The 22,701-nt window shown below is 46.4% G+C and overlaps 1 protein-coding gene across 1 annotated transcript; it reads left to right on the top strand.

Annotated features, from left to right (window-relative positions):
• Positions 1–622: 622 nt before the first annotated feature.
• On the top strand, positions 623–21,516 carry T265_14982 (hypothetical protein; the record flags this gene model as incomplete). Its single annotated transcript, XM_009176070.1, has 3 exons — positions 623–835; positions 14,217–14,429; positions 20,466–21,516. Coding segments are annotated over 3 exons (1,425 nt in total), but the record flags the coding sequence as incomplete, so codon positions are not given.
• Between the last annotated feature and the right edge of the window lie 1,185 nt (positions 21,517–22,701).

Genomic DNA, 22,701 nt, shown 5'->3' with positions numbered 1-22,701 from the left:
AATGATATATGCATGTGATTCAGATTTTACTTTACATCATTAAAAGCGCCGTTAAAAATTTGGCCTGTCCACGACCAACGTTTTTGGAAGCATGAGAGCCATTTGATACAGCGTAGTGACGTACCTACCTGTGTGTTCCCATGGTTCAAGAAGCTTCAGCTTGTCGATATCTAACATTTGACTCACCTGTAGCGGTCGACAATAATCGAGCTCACTGAAACATGGCTCTTATCAGACTTCTAACACTGAGAATTCAGCCCCATTCGCCTAGGTAATTTGAAACGCAAGAGGGCCGGTGGGGTTGTTATCTGCTTGAATGTGTTGTGTCTTGGTGAACGGCCGTGCAACTCCCCGCTCCGCCCACTATGGTTTATCAAAAGGCACCTCAGCTTGAGGCAGCATTTTATGGAGACAAAAGAAGATTGTTTCAACTCTATCTACAAGGTGATCACAGAATGTTCCATTAGTTCGTGCTAGAATCTCCGCGACGGGGCGAGAAGCGTTGTGCCGAAGATGCTAGATCCGGATTGGCTCGTATTCTGACCAATCAGGGTATGGTTTCGTTTGGTCAGTAGTCCACACGTGACACGTCCGTCCAGCCGATGTGCTGTTCGGTCATTAGGGGTGGCTGGCTTACGGACACCTATCATTCGAGGAGGCTGTTCAACCCATCGCTGCTTTGAACCTAATAATAACAACTCATGAAGATGCTATCGATTGTCTGTTCCTCCCTGGGGCTGTGAGCATGTGGACATGGGATCTGGTGCCCGCCACTTCGGAGGTGTATCGCGATTCTCCGGTGTTCCGTGCGACGTGGTTCCATTACAGAGCCGCAGTATGTTTTCTGAATTTTGTTCTCTTGACATGGTTGTGCCTATGGTCTTGTTTGTGACTCGTGCTTGACGTAGTATTCGACCCTGCATCCACCCCATATCCTCGAATCAGTATCTGGCTTCTGTGTGACTATTGTGGCGTCCTTATGCTGACCTCCTTTCTTGACTTTTTAGATAGCAATGGAATGATCTGAATGAACCTGAGACTATGAACTGAAGGGTTCGTACTGCGGATAAAACGTTGCCGGCTGCTGGCATGATTCGCCAATTAGACTGATGTGAGAGGGCTACCGGTGACGGACGCCAGGAGCGGAATAGCTGCTGCGTAGTATATGCTCCCTCTGATTTCCGGTTTGACTGTGACGGTGGTCACCGCAAAGTCGCAAGGATGTGTACTCGTGAACGTGTTGCAGCCATCTGCAACTGTTCCGTTATGAAGGGCATTGAGGGATTGGTCCAAGAGATGAAGATCATTAATCCAATTCAGACCAAAGAGATTAAGGCCCATTGGGTTAAATCCCCTTGAACGTTACGGAGCAGTTCAACTTCCCGGTCAGTTTGGGGCTTCCACCAGATGCATTGCGAACGGTGCACTTTGTGGGTTCCACTGATAGCCTTCCAATTACGTCTCAGGTATGTTTCGAAATCAGAGCGAGGTCAGAACCTGTCAAGTTGAAGGGTAACAAGTGTGCTACTGATACACAGTATGGTGACTTTACTTCGACCGACCGGATGTCTCACCCTCACTTCCATCTCATACTCATCTACAGAATAAAATCACTGTTCAGCACTGATTTGGTCAACACAGCTCCTACCAGGCCGCGACCCCGCTTGATGCTCTCAAATAGGTGTTTCGTGAGCCACCATAAGGCGACGAAATACAAGTGACGCCAACAGTCTCTTTGAGACCGGGGATTAGCCGATGACCCCGTGGTCATCACACCACGAGCCCCATTTTTTTTTGAAAATAGGCACTATAACCGAATCGCTCCAGTTGTCCCAGATGTGGGCAAACGGAGCAAGCGCCGACTGAGGATTTCATCCTCATCTTTGAACATTGCGGGTGAAAGCTCATCTGGACCAGAGGCTCGGTATCACCTGAGAGAACATATGCAATCATAAACCTCCAAGACTGTAGGGGTTCCATGTCAACTGTGGGCTTCAGATGAGTGGCAGGTGGTGGCCACGATGACCACTGTTCGAGGTATTGGACCCAATGGTTGAGCGTTATTTTTTCCCCTCAGAATGGTCAATTATTCTGATCCTTGATAGTTTTGCACACAGGTGGGGCGATATGGCTCAAGTGGTTAGAGCGCGAATTTACTGACCGCAAGGTTCGTGGTTCGAACCCGACCCCTGCCTCTCGACTTCCCCTGTCTAGGCTTGGGCAACTTGGCAGTATCCCAGCCATCGTGCAACCTTCGGGTGGCATGGCAGTTAGGCACCGGAAGGGTGCTACGGCTGAATATTTACACAGGTGGTTTCCGGGGACAGGTTGCATGGATCAACTGAAACTATCTCCGAGCATTACCGGCTTTCTGGGCCTCTTCCTTCCCCTTGGCCTTCCGTCTCCATCAGCCTTCACGACCGAATATCACGATCACTTTCACTTGAAATCTGATAAAGTAAAGTTATGTTCGGAACTGGTTTGGATATTTCTATGAGATTTCAGCATTGCCAATCGTCGGTTTGATATCCAGTGCTCGGCCTGGTAGCCATCGCGCAACCTTCGGGTGGCATGGCAGTTAGGCACCGGAAGGGTGCTACGGCTGAATATTTACACAGGTGGTTTCCGGGGACAGGTTGCATGGATCAACTGAAACTATCTCCGAGCATTACCGGCTTTCTGGGCCTCTTCCTTCCCCTTGGCCTTCCGTCTCCATCAGCCTTCACGACCGAATATCACGATCACTTTCACTTGAAATCTGATAAAGTAAAGTTATGTTCGGAACTGGTTTGGATATTTCTATGAGATTTCAGCATTGCCAATCGTCGGTTTGATATCCAGTGCTCGAGTGCGCCTGGTAGCGCCGTGCCACAAGCAAAACTCCCAGCACTGTGCTAATAGATGGCAATCTTGTTCAAGTATGAATTCGCATCTGATGGTGGGGTATTCGAAAAAGACGACTCCGATAAATTCTACCGACATCCGGATGTGCTAGTCTCAGCTGCCATCTGCACCTTACACGGCCCTGGAAGACGAAGGGAGAATCGACTCCAGACGAGTGCGTGGTCAGACTACACAAACATGTTCCAAAACGACCGGCAGTTAGTTGTTGATCCACGCCATCGGTAACTAATGACAGTGTGATCGATTAGAATTTGTTGTCGAGATGCGTTGGAGGACACCATGTGGCCAGAAAACTCCGGCTATTTCGGAAGTGGTCAGCACAGCTGAAGCAATCACTCAACATCACCCGTACATACCGAGTCCAATCCATGCCGACCTAATTGAGTCTCACATGTGCTAAGCCTTACCACTTATGCACTCACATCTCTGGCAACCACAACGATGTTTGAGCTTTTAACTCGCCACAACAAGTTACTCAATGCAATACAATAAAAAACAATCGTTCAGCTATAACACCCTTTTGGTGTCTAGCTTTCATGCAACCCGAAGGAATCACGAGGGCTGGGATACTCTCAGGTTACCCAAGCTTAGACAGGGGAAGTCGAGAGGTAGAGGTCCGGTTCGAACCAGTAAATTCGCGCTCTAACCACTTAGCCACCTTGCCCCCACAGGGTATTCAAGGCGTCGCAAAACTTGTCTTTGATGCTGCCATGGCTACAGTCATTTGGGACGCAGGCTGATATGACGAACAGACATCGACGAACTTTCAGCCTGTGAGACAACTTCGCAGACGTTGCCATACGAACCACACACAAGTGGCTATCGACGGTATCTAGCCAAGCAAAGATCCCTCTGCATGATGACTTAGGACGATGATAAATCCTGTACATCCTGCCACAGCAGCCCCTGGATCACCAGAGGTGCGCAGCCGGAAGCGAGTGGAGAGTGATTGGGAAGTTAGCTCAACCCTTGTGCTTGAATTCTTGCTCATGATATACAGCACACATCAATGCCAAATGATTATGGCGTGAGAGCAAGAGCAGCTTGTTGTCCTGCTTGCTTCAGAGTGCGAACACAGAAGGCAGCCAGATAGACTAAGAATCAAGCCTTGAAGATTGATTTGAAGATGCAGGATGACGCGCAGATGTTGTTTGCAAAACCGATTCAGGACGAACGGAGTTATCAGTCTTAACTGCTGGGCCTACAGGGAGAGATACTGTGGTAGGGACAGGGGGAAAGAGAAAGAAGGAAGACATCGGTAGTAGCCTGTTTTCACCTACCCGACATGGTGTATTTGGCAAGTGAGGCAACCAGGTTGATGGCACGACTCGACGACCGATGTGGCATGAAATTATCTCTAAGTGTGCAATTCATAGTTGCACGTGGACTAGGATATTGCCAGAGCGCCCATACCTAGAAAGGAGGAGTCCTCAGCCAAAGCACTTGGCTTGGAAGCCTGACCGCAAGACAGCGGTGCTTGTTGGAAAATGTGGGCGCACTACAATTTTTACCGAACAAGTCACCATACATGTTCCAACCCCCACCTGGAGGACCAGGAGAGTGTTTGTTAAACATCTACCCGTTGACCAACCTCGTATAAGAGACTGCGAGTGTCGCGGGACACCCCTCTCCAGTATAGTTAAACGGGTCGTGTAAGTACACAAGTCGTCACCCCACAGTAAGTTCTAGTCTTTTCGTTACGGTATACCTTCCAGTGATCGAAACAGTAGCATCTGGAACCAATATGCCAATGGTACACGGTTTATAGCTGACTAATTAAATTGAATTGATTCAAGAACCCGGAGTCTGAAACGTGGATTCGAAACCTCCGCCGCTAGGTGCATGAAGTCGGAAAATATACCCAAAGGGATTCGGCGTCCTCTGTAAATGAGGTCCCATGTATTCTTTTAAAGGTTTCTACGGGAGACTTGGAAGATGAACCGGTATTTAGGAAGATGCGGATTTCCGGCAAATCAGAGCTCCGCGATTGGAGTGAAAGTCAGATCAAAATGCTCTTCTGCTCCAGTCTTTATTGTAGTTCCTCAAGCCTCTGACTTAGAATTACTCTTTCTTCTGGTCTTCGGGTGCGTTTACAAGTTCATTTTCAATTCCCGTAAACCGTCTGAAATCCCCAGTCCGAACGTAAGCGCTCTTCAGAGGATTTCGGCTCCGTAACTAGTGGTCACTGGACGGGCACCTTCCCCTAAACGATGAAAAACACAACCGAATGTTGTCCGGATAAAACTTAGCGAATGACATTGTCGTGCCCGGCGACCGGACTATATTGCGAAGCTGGGTACTAAAACTGATCTAGGTACCTGGCTCTCTTCAAGATTGCCCTCACTCCATCACAAAAATGGCCCAAAATTCGCTCGTCGCTTTTCGGATAATTAGGCGCACCTTCGTATCACCCACACGGAATTCTAGGTGCTCTATGCAGTCTACGTCAAACCGCTTCTTAAATACGAGAAACAAGCTGGCTGCTTAGGCACAAAAAGAACGTAACCCCCATTGCGCGTGTCCAACGAACTGTTGTGGAGGTAGTTGCCTGCCTCAATTCATTTGACTGTGAATCGCGTCCCGTGGAACTTGAACTTTTCCCCCTAGACTATTATCATGTCCAATGGGATCCATCACTTACGCCCTGTTTGAACAAGGTTCGGCCGACAAGTTTTTTCGCCACTGACCCAACTAGTACACGGGGAAAATATAGTTAATAGACTTTCATGGTCAGAGTGCGCGCCTTCGTTAGGCAACAGTTTTTCTCATTTTGGGTAGTTGGTGCGTGGAAGAGCCCTACTCCGATTGTTGTTTGCGCTGCATCTAGAGCCCAGTTCAAAGCACTTTTACGTGCTTTTTCGTGCGAGTACTCGTGCTGGCTAGGGTATCGCCCAGCGCTGAAAACGGAAGGAGAGGTGCTTCACCTTTTTTTTGCCTGTGCTCTTCAGGCCAACGGAAGCCGCTGAACGACAAGAAGAAAGCCAACCCGGGAGGCTTTGGCGAAAGACTCGATCGTGTGTATTACTCCGTGAATCAGTGAACGCGTGTTACACTGGCCTGAGCAACTTATCCTGGGTGAACTAAACCGTAGCAGATGGAATCACTGTACTTTTCTGCACGGGTGATGACGAAGTAATTGATATAAACTGAATTAAGTAGTCCCGTACTTGGGCTAAATAAGGAAGCACAAATTGTATCTTGCAACCCAACCTCAACTTCCTTAGAGGACAAGTGGCCTAGAATTTCTTTCGTGTTGGTATTATGGGACCTCATAGTACCAGAGGTTTGTTGGTTAACAGAATATGCTCGTAACTGGTTCGGAACAACACCGATTGAGTTGATTTAAGGCACCTTCCAGAGAATTTTAGGTGGCTAGTTTGTAACCCAGCTGTCTAGACCAACAGCCTAGTAAGCATCAAAGATATTTTCTCGCCTAAAGTAGGCAGTCTTGGAACATCGGGGATAAAAGTCCAGCCCGATTTAGGCGGTCCCCGCATCACCTTTGCGTAGCCAATGTTAGAAACGGATTTTCACCCACATAAACAGTTGAGGTTGCCCAGTAGTTAGTGAGCTGTGCCCAGTAGGCCCACAATAAACGGCGCGCTTGGACACGATTTGGGAGGACCAACTGGTATCTCCGACTTGCTATACAAGCCCGTGCCTTGAGATTTTTAGGGCCCAGTTAAGTTGTCGAAGGTACGGAGTAAGGTGAGCTAAAAATGCGTCTCATTTTATTCGGTATACTACAACCGTGTGTACCACAAAGAAGTACTGAGGAGGACAGTCGTCAACCTGAACTTGTTATATCTGACTGATGTTCCCGCTCCAGTGTCTGGTGCCAGGAAAGAACTCATCGATAGGGAACACAACAGCTTCATTGCAACAAGCGAGGGCATGCGAGTGCAAAAGTAACAATAGCTCCGCGCTACTTAAAGGGCACTTTTTGAATCCAGGCTGGGCTGTCTGATAGGCGCTAAGTGGTGTTATGTCCTCTTGATGTGCTATCAGTCAGACATATTGGATCACCAAAATGGAGAAGACGAACAACTTCGAGGAAGTTATACGGCAAACAAGTGGATCGTTCCGTGGTATGAATTCAACTGAACCAGAATATAAAAAGGGCTAACAGTCCAATAGGATGTCAGTGAGAGGCTGAAATGTAGAAACAATTGTTTCAGTATACAAGACAAATCGTTAGTTAAATGGATTTGTTCGTTTGGAGGTAGTCCTCCTAACAAGTGGCACCTATCAACGCAGATCGTGCTTCTGTGAAATTTCGTGAGTGCTGATCATATTCGTCGTGCTTCTGTGGCGTGCCTGATCACTCATCGGCGTTTACTGAGTCCATTGAATAATTGACTGGCCCGGATGTTTTCCGGCTTCCCTATTGAGCTTTTGGTGGAAGTTTAGGATTTCACTAGGTTCCAAGCGTTCTTGTGTTACTCTAAGGAATCTGACTTTTCTTATAGAATCCGTTCAGAAATGCCTGGTGAACATAGGTTGTTGAGGGCTGGAAGCGCTATTTCAACACCAAGCTGAGTACGGATTGTCAAGCAAGAAGCACTGGCATTGTGATCCTTGTGGGTGATATGAATTCCCAAGTCTTTCGTCCCAGTTTCTTAGGATCTAATCTGGGTAGTTGATTCGGTGTCTATCCGCGTCGTACATACAAAGGAGGGCAACAGTATTTGTGTTGACCGTCAACAGTCACTGACGAACATGAACTTTCTACATGAACGTTTGTAAAGTGTAACCTGACAGCCTTCAAGTACAAACCAACCGTGCACCCGATTGGGTCACTGATGAAAAACCACAATTCAAAACTGTCGTACCTTCTGCGACACAAAACTTGATTCTGATCACGCCATGGTACGAGCATGCACGACAGTCAGTTCACCCTCAGGCCCTCGCAAGTCAGTAGGCCAGCATGCCCATCGACCATCTTCGGATAACTACCATATTTCAGTGGCATCGATGGGAACTAGCTCAACTACTCTCCAGATTAATCCAACAGTTTACTGACAAAGAGCATGTGGATGAAACATAGCAACATGTAGAGAGAGACATGCTACCGGTATTCAGGATCTCTTCGATACCGTTCAGTGACCATTGGATATCGTGGAGGTCGCTAGTCCTGATTGATGCCAGGAAGTCCATACCCACATGCAACGAGTACGACGGCGTGTGCGCTCACACAAACTCTTCATACACTAAAGCCTCAGGAAGGACCAAAAGCTTAGTTGAATATGAAAATGTCAGGTGAGGAAGGCTTTTACTACTTGAAAGAGCCGTGCTGCATGTCACTTAACACGATCGACTGGCTGATAAGAATCAACGGTCAATGAAACAATGAGTAGAAAGTTCGGCTCAGCAGTTCATTCGCAAAAACGTCCACTAGAAGGAAGGGTCGAACACTTCGAAGAACAGTTTTAGCTGATCTACTGTAACACAACCCCTGGAGACAATGCTTATGAACTAATGAAATATACACCTTAGTCACCTGTCAGAAGTAATAAAGTAGGGACTATCCCTTCTTATATGCAAAAAACACGTTGATCGGACAGTTTATCGCCAGCCCTTCTCAAAGAAGTCGAAGAACCATTGTTTGCGCATTTGACAAAATTTAGTGGTGCTGTATGGAGTGAAGAGAAAGTACCTACAAAGTGGGATACGCCACCAGTTGTCCGTGTCTTCAAAAAGCTACGATAGCATTGCATGAAAGCCCTCGATATTATGCTATTGGTCGTTGTATTGTAGGTGCTTTATGGTCCTACTGTCTAAGGTTGACTGAGTGTAGAGAGGCAAATTTGTGAAAAATAAGCTGGGTTCCGTCCTGCAAGATGATGCATCGATCACATTTTCACCCTACAACAAATTCGTGAGCAGCAACAATGCTGTCAGAGCCCAACAGTGTCGGCCTTTCTTGACTTGAAAGCTGGCTTGGACTCTGTAGAACGTCAGTATCTGTTGAGAACTGGTACCCCTGTAAATTCCTGGTTCTCCTTAAAGCGCTGTACTCCCGTGAATGCATGAATTTTTTCATGAGGCTTCCGCCTGAGTTCCGCCTGAGTATCAGGCGACGCTATCCACTTCCACCTTTCCTCTTCAACCTCATCGTCGAAGTCATGGAAGACTTACTCCCAGCCTCTTATGAAGGCATTCGGCCGCAGATGTTTACTACGCTGACGACATAACTCTTCTTAGGTCTAACACCATCGTGACGCACTCGCCGTTCGGCATCTACTTTACACCTTCAAAGTGTGGGGTGCTCCTGCAAGATCGGGTGGGCTCGACCCCGAACATGATGCTTATGGATGAATCGATTGAGGTGGTAGACAACAGAGCATTGGTGTCGGTCCTGGTACCCTGGCGAAAGCCTATATTTCCATCCAGATCGGGAAGGCCAGAGCAGCTTTTATGAGCCTGCAGCACCCGTATCGATCAAGGATCTAGTTTATATGGGTGTTGTTCGCTCCATGTGGTTATGTCAGAAACCTGGCCGCTATGAGCAGATGAAATTTGACCGCCCGGTAGTTTGTGAAGATAAAACGTTCTCAGACTTCTGGCCGTGTGAGAGTATACGGAGAGCTCTCCAAGAGATTCCGTATACAAAGCGGTATCCGCCAGAGATGTCCGCTCTCTATGTTCTTATTTGATTCCGTGATCGATGAAATAATAAGACGAACACCGGAGGATCTCTGACGAAAACCTTGTCGGTCTGGAATATGCAGATGATGTTGTTCTCGTCTCCGAAGAGAAGAAGCAACAAGTGTTTTTTGGATTAACTGGCCGAACACCGTCCTTTGGTATGTACCTTGTACTCACAATGTGTAAGGTAGTGCTCGTGTACATGCAGTCACTGACCACGCCATTTACAATCCAGGGAGAATTACTGGAAGTTTTGTAGCCGTTCACGTATCTTGGATGTTATACGGGTTCTCTTCATATTGTGACAGATGGGGTTAATGCACGAATCTGCAAAGCTCAGGTCGTGTTTGCTTATTTGAGACACCTATGGCTTAGAGCGATATATCCGTGAATCTCAAGGGACGTGTGTATCAGGCTACAGTACAGGCTGTTTTGTATGGCTGTAAGACTTCGCCTGTTCGAGCCGCGGGACTGAGGCGCCTTAGGTGTTCGATAACTGTTGTTTCAGAACCATAACTCGTGTGGGTTTTGTAAGCGAAGCAGATACCGGGCAAGTTTTCGGTTTTGCAGCGGGTACTTTCATTGAAGAATGTGTCCAACACCAGAAACTGTGTTGGTTAAGCCACGTTTTGCGCATGCCGTACCATCGTTTGCTGAAGAGTGCTTTCTCCCGTGCCCAATTCAAAGTGGCGAAGGAGAGGTCGCCAATCCTGGACGTGGCAGAGCCGTGTGAAAAAATTATGAAAATATGGGTGCTATCGGTGCTAGTTACCTTCCAGGACGGGGACCGCGAGACCCCCACTGCACCTGGTCGGAGATACCGCAAGATGTGGCTTTTGTCTACGTCAATGGCGTTTTCGTATCAGCTATATTCAGATTGCCTAAATGGGTGTCTGGAGGTGCATGCACCTCAGTATGGTTGTAATAAGCCAGCACGAAGTCCCCTCCTTTTCCACATTGATTCTTCTCTTCGCAATATTGCTTTCAAGTAAATCGCGGTTGTACGGAAACAAAGTATCAGTGTCGAACACTGATGTCATGATGTCGGCGATGATGATGACGTCTGACCGTCGGTGTCTTTAAGGCATTGCCTGAGTCTGATAGAAGTGTAGGATCAGTAATACTAAAGTAGGTCGAGGGGTTTTTGGAAGGAACAACTCACCCACGATAGATGATCTCACCACACTGTATGGGTCGCGCTGGTTTGGTCACGTGTTCCCTATTTCATTCAACTCATTCTCTGTGAAAGCCCTTTTCGAATGTCACCGCGAAGGGTGTGAAGGAGCCAGTGGAGACGAGGCCAAGCAATGGCTTGGCAGCGAAGAGTGAAAGCCATTGCCGGTAAGCTCAACTGCACTGGTCATTACCGTCTCTCTGGATAGGGTCTCCTAAACGGGACACATCAATGGTTAGATACATTGATAGACATGGCCCAGTCATACTCTCAGTGGCACTAATACATCCAGGGGGGCGAGATGGCTCAAGTGGTTAGGGCGCGAATTTACTGACCGGAAGGTCCGTGGTTCGAACCCCACCTCTGCCTCTCGACTTCCCCTGTCTAGGCTTGGGCAACCTGACTATCCCAGCCTTCATGCTTCCTTCGGGTGGCAGCTAGGCACCGAAAGGGCGCTTCAGATGAACGATTATTATTATTATTATTATTATTATTATTATTATTATTATTATTATTATTATTATTATTATTATTATTATTATTATTATTATTATTATTATTATTATTATTATTATTATTATTATTATTATTATTATTATTATTATTATTATTATTATTATTATTATTATTATTATTATTATTATTATTATTATTATTATTATTATTATTATTAATGTACCAATGCATCTAAGCTGTGGCCCACAGCACGTAGCTTCTCATGACATCCCGATGGAAACCCACTAACGCTCCTAAATTCACGCATCAGTTATATAAGATTCCACATCGAGTGCGTAGCTATCCACCCTTTTCTCTCCAGATCGTCGGCGGACGAAACTTTGGCACTTCTAACCGATGTTCAACGAGCATGCGTCATTTACAGCTGAAGAAGATACTGGTGGGAACATCAGGTTAGCAATGCAGAGGTGTTCCTGGTGGTTTTAAGCGGAAGGAGCTTTCCGGCGTAGGATGGGCCATCCACACTCCATAGGTTATGCTGGTTTGGACGTGTACTTTGCTTGTCCAAACACCGAGCCCGAGATTGCTCATTCCATCAATTTAATCAATTTATCAGCTATAAACCGTGTACCATAGGTACAATGGTTCCACCTGGTACAGTTTCGATCGCCGAAAAGTGAGAGCTCGTGAGATTTGGCTGCGCCCTGGGGGCGATGATATGTTCAATTATTTCTGGAACAGGGTAGCCACTCATTGAAGGCGATAGCCTTGGTGCACGAGAGCCATTGAATGCACAGTTACGCTAATCATTGCTGAGCTGAGTCCCCGGTTCCTCATTCTGGAAGGTTGCAGCTATCGTTAACCCGACCCGGTCAACTCGTTAGTATCTTTATACCCCGTTTGCAAGTCCATTTCTTGGCCGCTTTAACTCAGCCCAGTGCTGGATGAAAAGAGCTGTGCGAGCCATACGGTCTTCTGAGATACCGAATACATGTAACCAGAGTAACCGACGAAGCATGAGTAATTTATCTATCACGGGAGAGTTCGTTCTTCCTAAAACTACCTGGCGTATCTCGGTGTTACTAAACTGATGTTCCCATTAGGGCCAACACCTCAGACACCGATGGTAAAGTTCGGGCAACTCTTATGTCTTTGATTGTAGAGGCCACTTTTCTAGTCCATAAAGCAGTGCGGGTCTCACTCCGTCCTTGACAGACAAACGAGTCACGTCAGCGCCGTAATTATCCAAGGTTGGCAAAAGCTGTTCATGTCTTCCCTATTCGAGAGTCAATCGCATTTCCAGCCAGTCAGCCAGAACTTATACAACTGCCCGAGTAAGTATATTCACCTGCCACATTGGTTGGTTCATCTGCAATCGCCAGGTTTGGGCTTGATCCCCTCAGTTCTTCGTCAGCACTTTACGTTTTGCTGGTGTCGAGTACATACCAAACCATGCGGTGGAGTCATTTAGGTTATATAAAATGCTTTACGTCTTTGCAGGATCTGGACCAAGAAGAGCAATATCATCCACATAATGTCTGAGAGCGAACGTCCTAGGAGCATTTCCACCCCCGGAGTTTCAGAGGCTGGCAGAGAAAGTGTGAGCAATACGTCAATAGCAAATTTGAAAGTGAGGGCAGCCTCTTCTTGCACTGCTGGACATGGTGAACTCAGGCGAGTGCTTGCCGTATACTTGTACCCTTCTCCGGAAGCTTGCATACAGTGCCCTCATAAGGGATCGCGAGATACCGCCAACGTTTCTGACAATCGACAGAGTCAAAACAGTCAAATAAAACGACCAACATGGGACTTTTGAGAGTGCCGCTTCTCAGTTGGTAAACCCATCGACCAAAAGTGCATCGTTCGGACTCAACATCGGCATCTTGTTCGCTACCGTCTAGACTTGATCAACCTGACAATATCTCTACACTCGTGTTTCATGCAGCATTTCCGACCTCTGCATCTCAACTTCTTTCTAGGCTTCGACATCCTGGCAGTATCTCAGCCGTCGTGTTTCCTTCGGGTGGTATGACAGCTAGGCACCGAAAGGGTGTTACAGCTGAATGATTATCTTCATTTTCATCGTGCTTTGTTCGTATGGCGTGGCAGCCGTGCATAGAACGGGTGTCACAGCTGAAGGATAGCTTTTTATTTCACGTCAGAAGACCGTGTATCTCACAGAGCTGTTTTTGACAGCCTTTTGTTGGGTCACGACGGAGACTCGGAGTATCATGGCCTGGCAACAAAGTATGATAGCACTAACCAGTGGGATTAGTGCAGTCTACAACTGCAGCCTACGGATGGTGAACTTTGGGCTGAACTCGTCACACTGAGAAGTGGTATACAGGGGAACTTCTACATTGGAACTATCGCCCTCAATGTTCTTCATTAGACAATTAACACGACTGAATACCATATGACTGACTCTGCTATTGGTTCCAATGACTGGCTATATCTCCTCCGCTCTCCCATTTTTCGTACGGGGCGAGGTGGCTCAGTGGTTAGAGCCGTAATGTCCGTGTCTTGAATCCAACCTCTGCATCTCGACTTCTCCTGTCCAGAAGTGGGCAACTTGGTAGTATCCTAGTCCTCGTGCTTCCTTCGGATGGCATGTCAGCTAGGCCCCTACAGGTTGTTACAGCTGAACGATTATTTTCCCCCCGATTTTTCTCATATTGAAACGGTAACAGGTGAAAGTGTTATAGCGTTATAGCTGGCAACGTGAACTGGACAAATTTCCTGGGGAGGGTCTTATGGAGACCGTGCTTGGTGTCGGAGTGGATCTGGGAACACTTTGTTCCGAACATCCCAATTTAAGCTCCAACTAGTTGGAAATTAGCTATAGTCCGATTTGGTTATAGTTAAGTGCCGCTTGTGTTGACTACTGCAACTAACTCTATTTAGTTTTTTATTTAATCCGAAGTCAACTGTAGTAGAATTAACTTGGCCCAACATGATGCCTACTTAGTTTTGGTAGACAATTATAAGCCGAACGTTCTTTTCCATTCGGTAAAAATCCTTTCCCTGATTTCAGCTAAAAAGCAACATGCATATCTTGCTAGTGGCTTGTGGCACGTACGATGGTGCTGTTTTCGCGCTGGCTTATATACATGATGCTCTGGAGCCGAATGGACCAAAAATTCTCGAACCCGTTCTCCTTGATGCAAGTGCCCATGTTGGGCCTGTGACAGCAATTTCTGTCGAGGATCCGTTTATTGTTTCGGGTAGTGCGGACGAAGCTATTCAGGTAAATTTAGTCTCATCCCGTAAGCCAATTGGTTAGTTTTTATTTCAGTTAACTAGTGGGTTTCTGGCCGTTGCCCTATTCGGCAGTCTCATCCTGTTTACATACTGATGCGATAGGCCAGAACCAGATTCCTCCTTCACTCATCCTTTTCTTTTTTTTGCCTTGAGGCTTTGAGTTTAATTAAATACACTTTGTGGTTCTACGGCAGTGAAGTATCAGTGTTGACACTGATGCTTTTCGAAGAGTTCGAGTCATATCGTATCAATGAAGCACACTTCAGTATCTTGGATATTGGCCTAACTAAGACTTAAGGTGGCGGCACATTCGGTTGGAGAATATCGTAACCGATAGTTTCAAAGTGGTCTTATTTGAGTCACCTACTGCATTATCTCATCTACAGTGAGGGTCCATTTTCACAAACGTTAGATTTGGTGTTCGAGTACTAAACACAATTAACTTAAATTCGAGGAACATGGCTAGTTGACGAATCTTAAGGGGGGGGGCGAAGCCAGTTGTGGACTGTCGAAGTCGTCTAGTTGCTTGTCTATAAGGCACGAACCAAGAAAACGTTCATCAAGGTCCTACACTTTTGTTCACCTATAGTCGGGAAAGCACATACAGAATATCCGGGCATCTGCGACAATGGCCCAGTCCATTAAGTGAGGCTTAATCGTTTCAGTTGCTTCATGAAGCAGGAAATTAGGAAGATATGTGTTGAAGGCCATGGTTTGATTCAGGAGTGCCACTCGCTGCATAACATTCGGTCTTGGTGTTATTGACCATCTCCATTTCCATCCACGGAGTTGGAAGCTGGACATAGGACAAAAGAGTACCTGTGAGGCAGACGGCCTATTTTCGAAGGAAATTAGGAAGATATGTGTTGAAGGCCATGGTTTGATTCAGGAGTGCCACTCGCTGCATAACATTCGGTCTTGGTGTTATTGACCATCTCCATTTCCATCCACGGAGTTGGAAGCTGGACATAGGACAAAAGAGTACCTGTGAGGCAGACGGCCTACGGATTTTCGAAGGAGATACAACCGCCAGCACAGTGTTTGGAGTCTGATTAGCTCGTGCACCGAGGGAGAGTCCCTCCTTCCTAATCTGCCTCACCTCGGAATCGCTAATCCCCCGTTCTCACCAGACGCTGACGATGCTGTTTGATGGTTTTAAACGCGTCTGTGTGTACGTCACTCTCTGTTGCATAATTCAGTACGGATGATCTTTCTACGGTTTGTACTTCACCCTTGATATACATCACGCTGGCACTATAGGTCTCGGAGACTGACATTTGTTGCCCTGACCTTTCGTAAGCGGGAAGTGACCTCTCCTTCCGTCAGTCTGTCAGCACTTAGTCAACTGCTTAACCTCGCTAATCAGCTGGTCTTCACGCTTGATCCCGCTCAAACTTACAGCAGCACCTTGCATTTGATAGGTGTTACACACATTCCAAGCCTTGTGGCAGAACCATTTAAGTTTAAAATTACTTGCATCTCTAGAGGATCTTAATCAATGATCGCAGTTCGGCTACGTACTCAGCTTCTTTTGGCGGAAGTCCCTAGAGAAGTTGTACACTCATGACAGACGGTTTCAAGCAGCATATGGTTAACGAAATCGAGGAGAAAGGGTTTGACGGCACTCTTGTGCTACTTGACTGAACGTATTAGCCTCATGTGCGCTCACAAGAACTGCCGTGTAGCGCCTTTATAAGGACCTTAAAAGTGTTGCAGTCCTGTGTTCACTTCATTCTTGTTTGAACAATCATTATTATTCTGTCCATACCGAGAAGAAGGATCATCTTCACTCATATTGGAATTCATTGGCAGTATGTATTCTGGGCCGTACCGGGCTGTGAACTCCGGACGCCTGATATGTGAGACGGTCATGTTATCATCTTCCATCAGCGCATGCTGGAAATACTGAATTATGTCAGCTCGGCAGAAAACTGTGAACACGGTTAAGCGATACGCCTCGAACGACAACCATGTAGCCATTTTCGGTTGCATCGGTCGATTGACCGCCTGGTGGAAAGCATTGTACGGAATGGCTTGTTGCACTGGAAAAGCGATATATCTCGCTGGATTTCCATAGCTGAAGGAGGCCGGTGCCAGCGTTCCACTCGGGTTTGTTGGGTTCTCCCAAAGCTTATCTCAGGAGACTACCGGCTGAATGGTTCTTGTAGGTGTTCAGCCAGTGACCCCAAATGATGGGTCTGCTGGCTGATTATTGTTACTTGTTCACGAGTCAGTTTCCTGACAAACCTTCTTGTGGTCAGTTCAGTCAGCTGATAAGAGACAGCTTCTGTGCGAAAGCCATCCCCATCCTTCAAACCTGCTCACTCCATCAGAGCTTTACCAGCCTTTGAATTTCTGATTAGCCGACTTTTGGTCGTAGTTGCTACGTGGTCGCATATTTTTTCGGGTATCAATAGGAGCTGTTTATTTCGGAGGTATTATCAGCTCACTTGATCTAGTCAACTGTCTCGAACGCTGGGAGCGTGACTTCTCTGATTTTTCCCCTAATCTTATGAGTGATCTTCATTATCAGAGTTTCACAGTGACTTTCTAGTGAAATAAGCTCGGTATTTTGGGCTACTGTAACTCAAAGTAGTCCTCTGGTTAAGCGCGGAATTACAGAGCGGAAGGTCCGTGTTTCGAACCCAACCCTGGGCATTTCGACTACTCCTGCCTAGGTTATGGAACTTTGCAGTACATCTGCCCTCGTGCTCACTCCGTGTGACGTTGCAGCTAAGCACCAAAAGGCTGTTACAGCTGAAAGACTTCTAATGCTTACGGTAACGCACTAGTGGAGACGAACTGAATGACTGCGTCAGCCTGTGTGGTTTTTGGAAAGGCGAATCGGTAAGCGGGTCCGCACGAACGCATCATCAAGTTCAGGTGATGTTCCCCAAACGAAATCACATTCCTTAAATGAATCTTTCAACCGAGACTGATCGCCCATGCTACGACTGATTCGATGGCCAATTTGTGGCCTAGTAATACGTGTGCTTGTGATGGAATAGATTATGTTTCAGCACACAACCGGATAAGTCGCTCCCCAGTACTTGCAAGCTAACACCAACTTCTGGTCCATACACGCTTCTTCCGGACTTAACCTATCCACTTGGGTGTTCATATGCCGTGCTAAGACAACATTGTCTGCCATTTTTGCTAAAGCAGTCGTGACAACTGTGCAAAATTCGTCATTCTGAGCTTCAAAACTGCAATTGGGCGCTGACGGGACAAAGGAACACCGTTTACCATAAGCAAATATCCATATAACATCCATATAATGGAATCCCTTCCTTAAGAATTCTCTCAACTGGGGTTTAGGACGCAACTACAACACCACAGATTCCACGAGACATTACCGACATCAGCGTCAATCCGAAGAATGAAGTAGGGACCAAGCTCATTCTAATTGGTTTGAGTTGATTGCTTCTCCTGTTTGCCGGTTTCGGAAACGTAACACATCAACAGAAGAGTAAGTAAAGTCTCAGCAAAAGGTGCCTCTTACTGAATTCGGCGGCAGGCGGAGAGCGAACACTGAAAGTCAGTTCCAATAGTGTGGGTTTATTAAATGACCGTTTTTATTGGCTTTGCTTTGTGGTCGTTTTGATAGTGAACAATGGTCAGGTTTTTGACGAATGGATTAACTGGATCAGGGTGAGGGAGATGTATGGGCGAAGGTTAGCAAGCCATTTCCAAGATCAGCTTTGCTTGAGCTATCTCGCTTTGGCCTTTGACCGTGGTGGCAAACTGGAGGTAATGGGATAGCCTACAGTCTGACCGTAGTCCAGAACTCAGAAGTCTGGCGAACAACTTTACTGACTCACTTTCCTGCGGAACATGTCATAGACCTCTCACTGCCTGTGCTACGACGCACAGCAGCTGCGTTTGCGGTCACAGTGGGATTTCGGTAGATTTCAGTTTTAGTTTGACCGTATTGGGCAATTCGCTGCGGGTCAATGTTTTCTAGTCCGTCCTTCGTCAGAGGAATACTGCGTCGCTGCTTCCACCAATATTGTCGTCTCGGCCGCATGGGGAAAACACTTCGGTGTCTTCACACCACTATTGCGGTGATGTATATTATGACTCTACTCCTAGGTTGCCTGGTTTTATGGTTACTCTTCAAACAGGAGTTAACTCCTGTGTCTGACGGCCTTCCTCTGGCTTTCGTGATATGATTAAACCTGAAACGACTTTCCAGGCAGTCCCGTCCACTAGATCGTCTCAGCAAAGAATCCCGACCCCCCTATCAGGATGGCAGTTTTTTATTCAGATGGAGGAAGGCAGCCAAGTAATTTTTATCAACTTACTACGGAAAAGTACTTTGATATCTCACCTTTGCACCACAGATCTTCGTAAAGGGTTTCGCGACCGAAAGACTAGCCGGAGTCTCGTTTGAGTCTCCTGTTAACAACATTTTAGTTTTGCGAATCACCGTTAACTCTTGACGAAGCTTTTCATCGGATAAGCCGTCACCCTAGTAGTCATTCAACTTGTGGCTTCGCGATGTCAATTGAATGATTGATGGATAAGCGGCACTAGATTACGCGAGTTACTCGAGGCTGATAGGCAACCTATGGCCGGACGGTACAGTCGTCAGCCACTAGCTGAAAGGTCGCTGAGTGAGACTTTTGAGACAGCTGATAATTTTTAAGAAAAACAAAACAGCTGTGCGGTGCCCCTTAATGTTGGTGAAATCCTTTGTAAAATACTGAGATTTCATGTTCGTTCATTCGTTCCCAGCCTGCTGGTAAATCTCTGCCTGTGTGAACGAATAGAGACAAACAGAACTAATCCTGAACAGTTTCGTAGGTAAAGGCACCATAGTACCGCCAGTCTTATTTATTCAGCCTCACTATAACTGACTTCCGTTGGTATTTGGGATCTTTTTTTAATCGCATTTCATCGTGCATTGATATTTTATGATTCTTATTTATTCAGCCTCACTATAACTGACTTCCGTTGGTATTTGGGATCTTTTTTTAATCGCATTTCATCGTGCATTGATCATTTTATGATTGAAATATTTTGCGCGGGAAAATTGGTCCCACTGTTGCGCACACTAACGGCGATTTGAATAATCGTATGGGTAGTTCAGATTTAGGTTTCTACAATCCCATGTCCACCGGCTGTGCTACCTTTGAGTCTCTAGATGGTGTTTCTTATTACCCTCCCTCTCGCAGCACCCTCACTATGGCGTAGCGCACTTTCAGATTTTTTGTCATTTCGCCTAGGGTTTTGCTTGACTTGTTGAAAAATTCCGTTTTGATGAGGGTGTTGGGTGGAACTGCACTGCACTGCAATGTCTCTCGCTGCATGTAATGCATAACTGCACGATTCCACGTGCATTCTCCTGGTTCTCTTCGATTATTTGATAGGGATGAATTTCCATGATTTATACTGCATAAAAATGGAAAGAATTACTATTTGTCGATTATAACTCCACTGAATTCAAAAGTGTGAAGGGGCGCAGAAAACAATCCATTTTTGGTGTCCACTCAGTCGAACATAGACAGCAGTCAAATAGCCCTGTCATGTCCCTTATGTTCTCCATAATAATGTTTGACCTATCAGCGTTTCATTTTACTCGGAGTGAAGACAGTTTTGTCGGTACTTAATGCATAGAAGCGGTTCCCGAAATATAGGACACATTGTCCACTTACGAATTGTGATCTTCTGGTGCACATCTTAAGGCAACTGCCGGGCGCACAAAACAGGATCCCCTCGGGCTTTGCTAAGTCCTTGCAAGTGTTTGCCGGCTGCGGTTCTACATGTCCAACAGCGGTTGTTGGACGTACGATCGTCCCAAACGACAGTATGTTCAGTAGACTGAGCACTGTTTTTGTCGAGGTTCTTTCCCTGTCGCACAACGTTTAGGCGCTTGATTTACAAACGATTGTATCTTCTCACCACTTTTAGTGTCTTATGCAAGTTGTTTTGTTAGTTCCCATTCTTCTTTTGCACGGTGTCCGACACTATTCGAACCTAACTGTTTATCTTCTCTCCCTCCTCAATCTTCTGTGTGCAGTTATTTTCGGTTCCTGGTCAGATGCGGCTTGGATCCCTGGAGCTCCACAGTGGGACGATTCGGCACTTGGAATTTTGTCCCAAAACGAGTGCTTCTGAGGTCGCTCATCTACTCAGCGCAAGCGACGACGGGTGCATTGCAATTTGGCGCCAGAAGGACTTGGAGAGTGAAGAAAAGTTTAACCCTGCATCTTGGGAGTGCATTCGACTTTTGCGTCGGCATAAAGGTCCAGTTCGAAGTTTGGCTATTCATCCTTCTCTGCGCTGCGCGTACTCGATCAGTGAGGATAAGACCTTTCGGATCTGGAACCTGTTACGTGGGCGGCAAGCCTACGCAACTCGTCTTAAACTCCTTGCCCCTGGGGCCGAAGGCGTCGTTGCCTCACCCAGCGGTCGCCGTCTGCTATTCTTATGGCCGAATCGATTTCAACTGATTGACCTGTTTGCGCCCACTTCTTCGGACAGTGATGGTCCCCTTGGTTGCCTTGTTGCTGATGTGTTGTTTCCGCAGCCCTCTACCGCATCTCCAGTGTTTTTTAACGAGGATGATCACACAGATGATCATGATTCAAAGGAAATGGATCACTCGGAAAAATTTGCGCACGTTCTTACAGGTTTTGGGCCTTACCTGACAGCGTTCCGGTGTCCTCTATCAGTCGGAAGTGACAAGAAATCAACTCAAAAGGCAGAGAATTTCGGGGAGATTAAACTCCCAGGAAAGCGAATCAAAGCCATCCAGGTAACTTCTTGGCCGAAATCTCTTCACCGAGTGGATGACGGAATGTCGGACTTCAGATCTCGTCTTGTCGTTGTCGTCACCACAGAGTCCAGTGGCAGTCACATTCGCGGATATTTGATAAATTTATCCGCTCCACTTGCTTCTGGGGTTGGTTTTCTACCAGTTTTCTTACACGACGTTTCCGCTGCTCGTGTTACCACCCTTTCTGCTCGATGGACGGAGAGAGAGGAACAGATCGCGATAGACGACACTAAGACCTGAAAAAACGTGTCTTATTTTCTTAAAACTGAGTTTGTAAATACACATAAGGGCGCTACTAACTGATTTTATTCGGTAACTGTAACGGATAGATTTCCATGGGACGCCGTGAAAAAAATGCTGAAGAGCGCCGCATTGCTCGGTATATCGATCTCGTCTCAAGCGGGGCTGGCTGTTAGGATTTAGCCTAATGAAGATGCGTTTACTTTACGCTTTTAGACATGTTTGACGTTTGTGTCATCGTACCGTCGTGTGATATTTGTACAACTGGGTTCTGTAAGCCACAATGTTAACGCAAAAGTTAACATAGTGTAGCTTGCCTAGGGGGCAGTGTAAGCTTTAGTCTCGGCCTCCAAAAGGCGTCACGTACGTTTGTTGTAGGCGTCTAGTGTGTCATGTCCAAAACATTGATTGTGTGTTATCTGTCCAAGTGACTCAACACTGACTCACTACCGACCAGGCAATTCATTTCCTAATCATCGAAAAGGTGTGAAAGATCGTTTTGCCGAGTTTGTCCTGCAACCCAAGAGAGCCAAGTGGTGCTTCTTGGCTTTACAAAATGGACCACAAGACGAATTTAACGACTGAAATAGCATTCCATCGGCAGAGCCACACAGCGCGTCGTGAACAGTCAACCAAAAGCTCGATTTGAGCTCCATTTAGTGTCGTCTCCACGTCTTTGAGGCTTTGAAGCTTTGCGTAATTTTGGTCCGAGTAACGGGATTTTCATGATTCAATACTACTCATGAGGCTGATAAAAAAATAGCTCGATAGTCCACCACCAGTTCCATCTTTATGTAACTCTGACTTTCATCAACCTTATATAATTTTACACCAGGGTGAATTTGTGTACAGTTTAGATGTCTTAACAAGACGTGAGGCTTATTTGGATCTCATATGTAACGCTCCGAAAGGCTCTCTCGTGTTTTAGTTTAGTCGATGTTGCAAATACCAGAGTACTTCCTATTGGCACGATATACCCTATTGGGGTTGTGGTAATTCTAAGAGCTCATCTGGCACGCGTAGTTCTCGAATTTCCATCAGTCTCATTTCCTATCTAGAAAAGACTACAAACGTACGATGCACCCATTTGTCTCACCGTCGCCTCATGTCAATTCTCACATAAAGGTCTGTCTGCCGGTCTACATTTGCCCTCCTATCCTTATGCAGCAGGGTGTTCGCTCGCCTTTCAGCGTGTGCCTTGCACCCACAAGGTGCGGTGTAATCCTTCAAAAGGAGA

Source organism: Opisthorchis viverrini (assembly GCF_000715545.1).
Source record: "Opisthorchis viverrini unplaced genomic scaffold opera_v5_312, whole genome shotgun sequence".
NCBI classification, from domain to species: domain Eukaryota; kingdom Metazoa; phylum Platyhelminthes; class Trematoda; order Opisthorchiida; family Opisthorchiidae; genus Opisthorchis; species Opisthorchis viverrini.
Note: the sequence above shows the minus strand (reverse complement) of the source record. Positions and strands in the feature narration are given on the sequence as shown.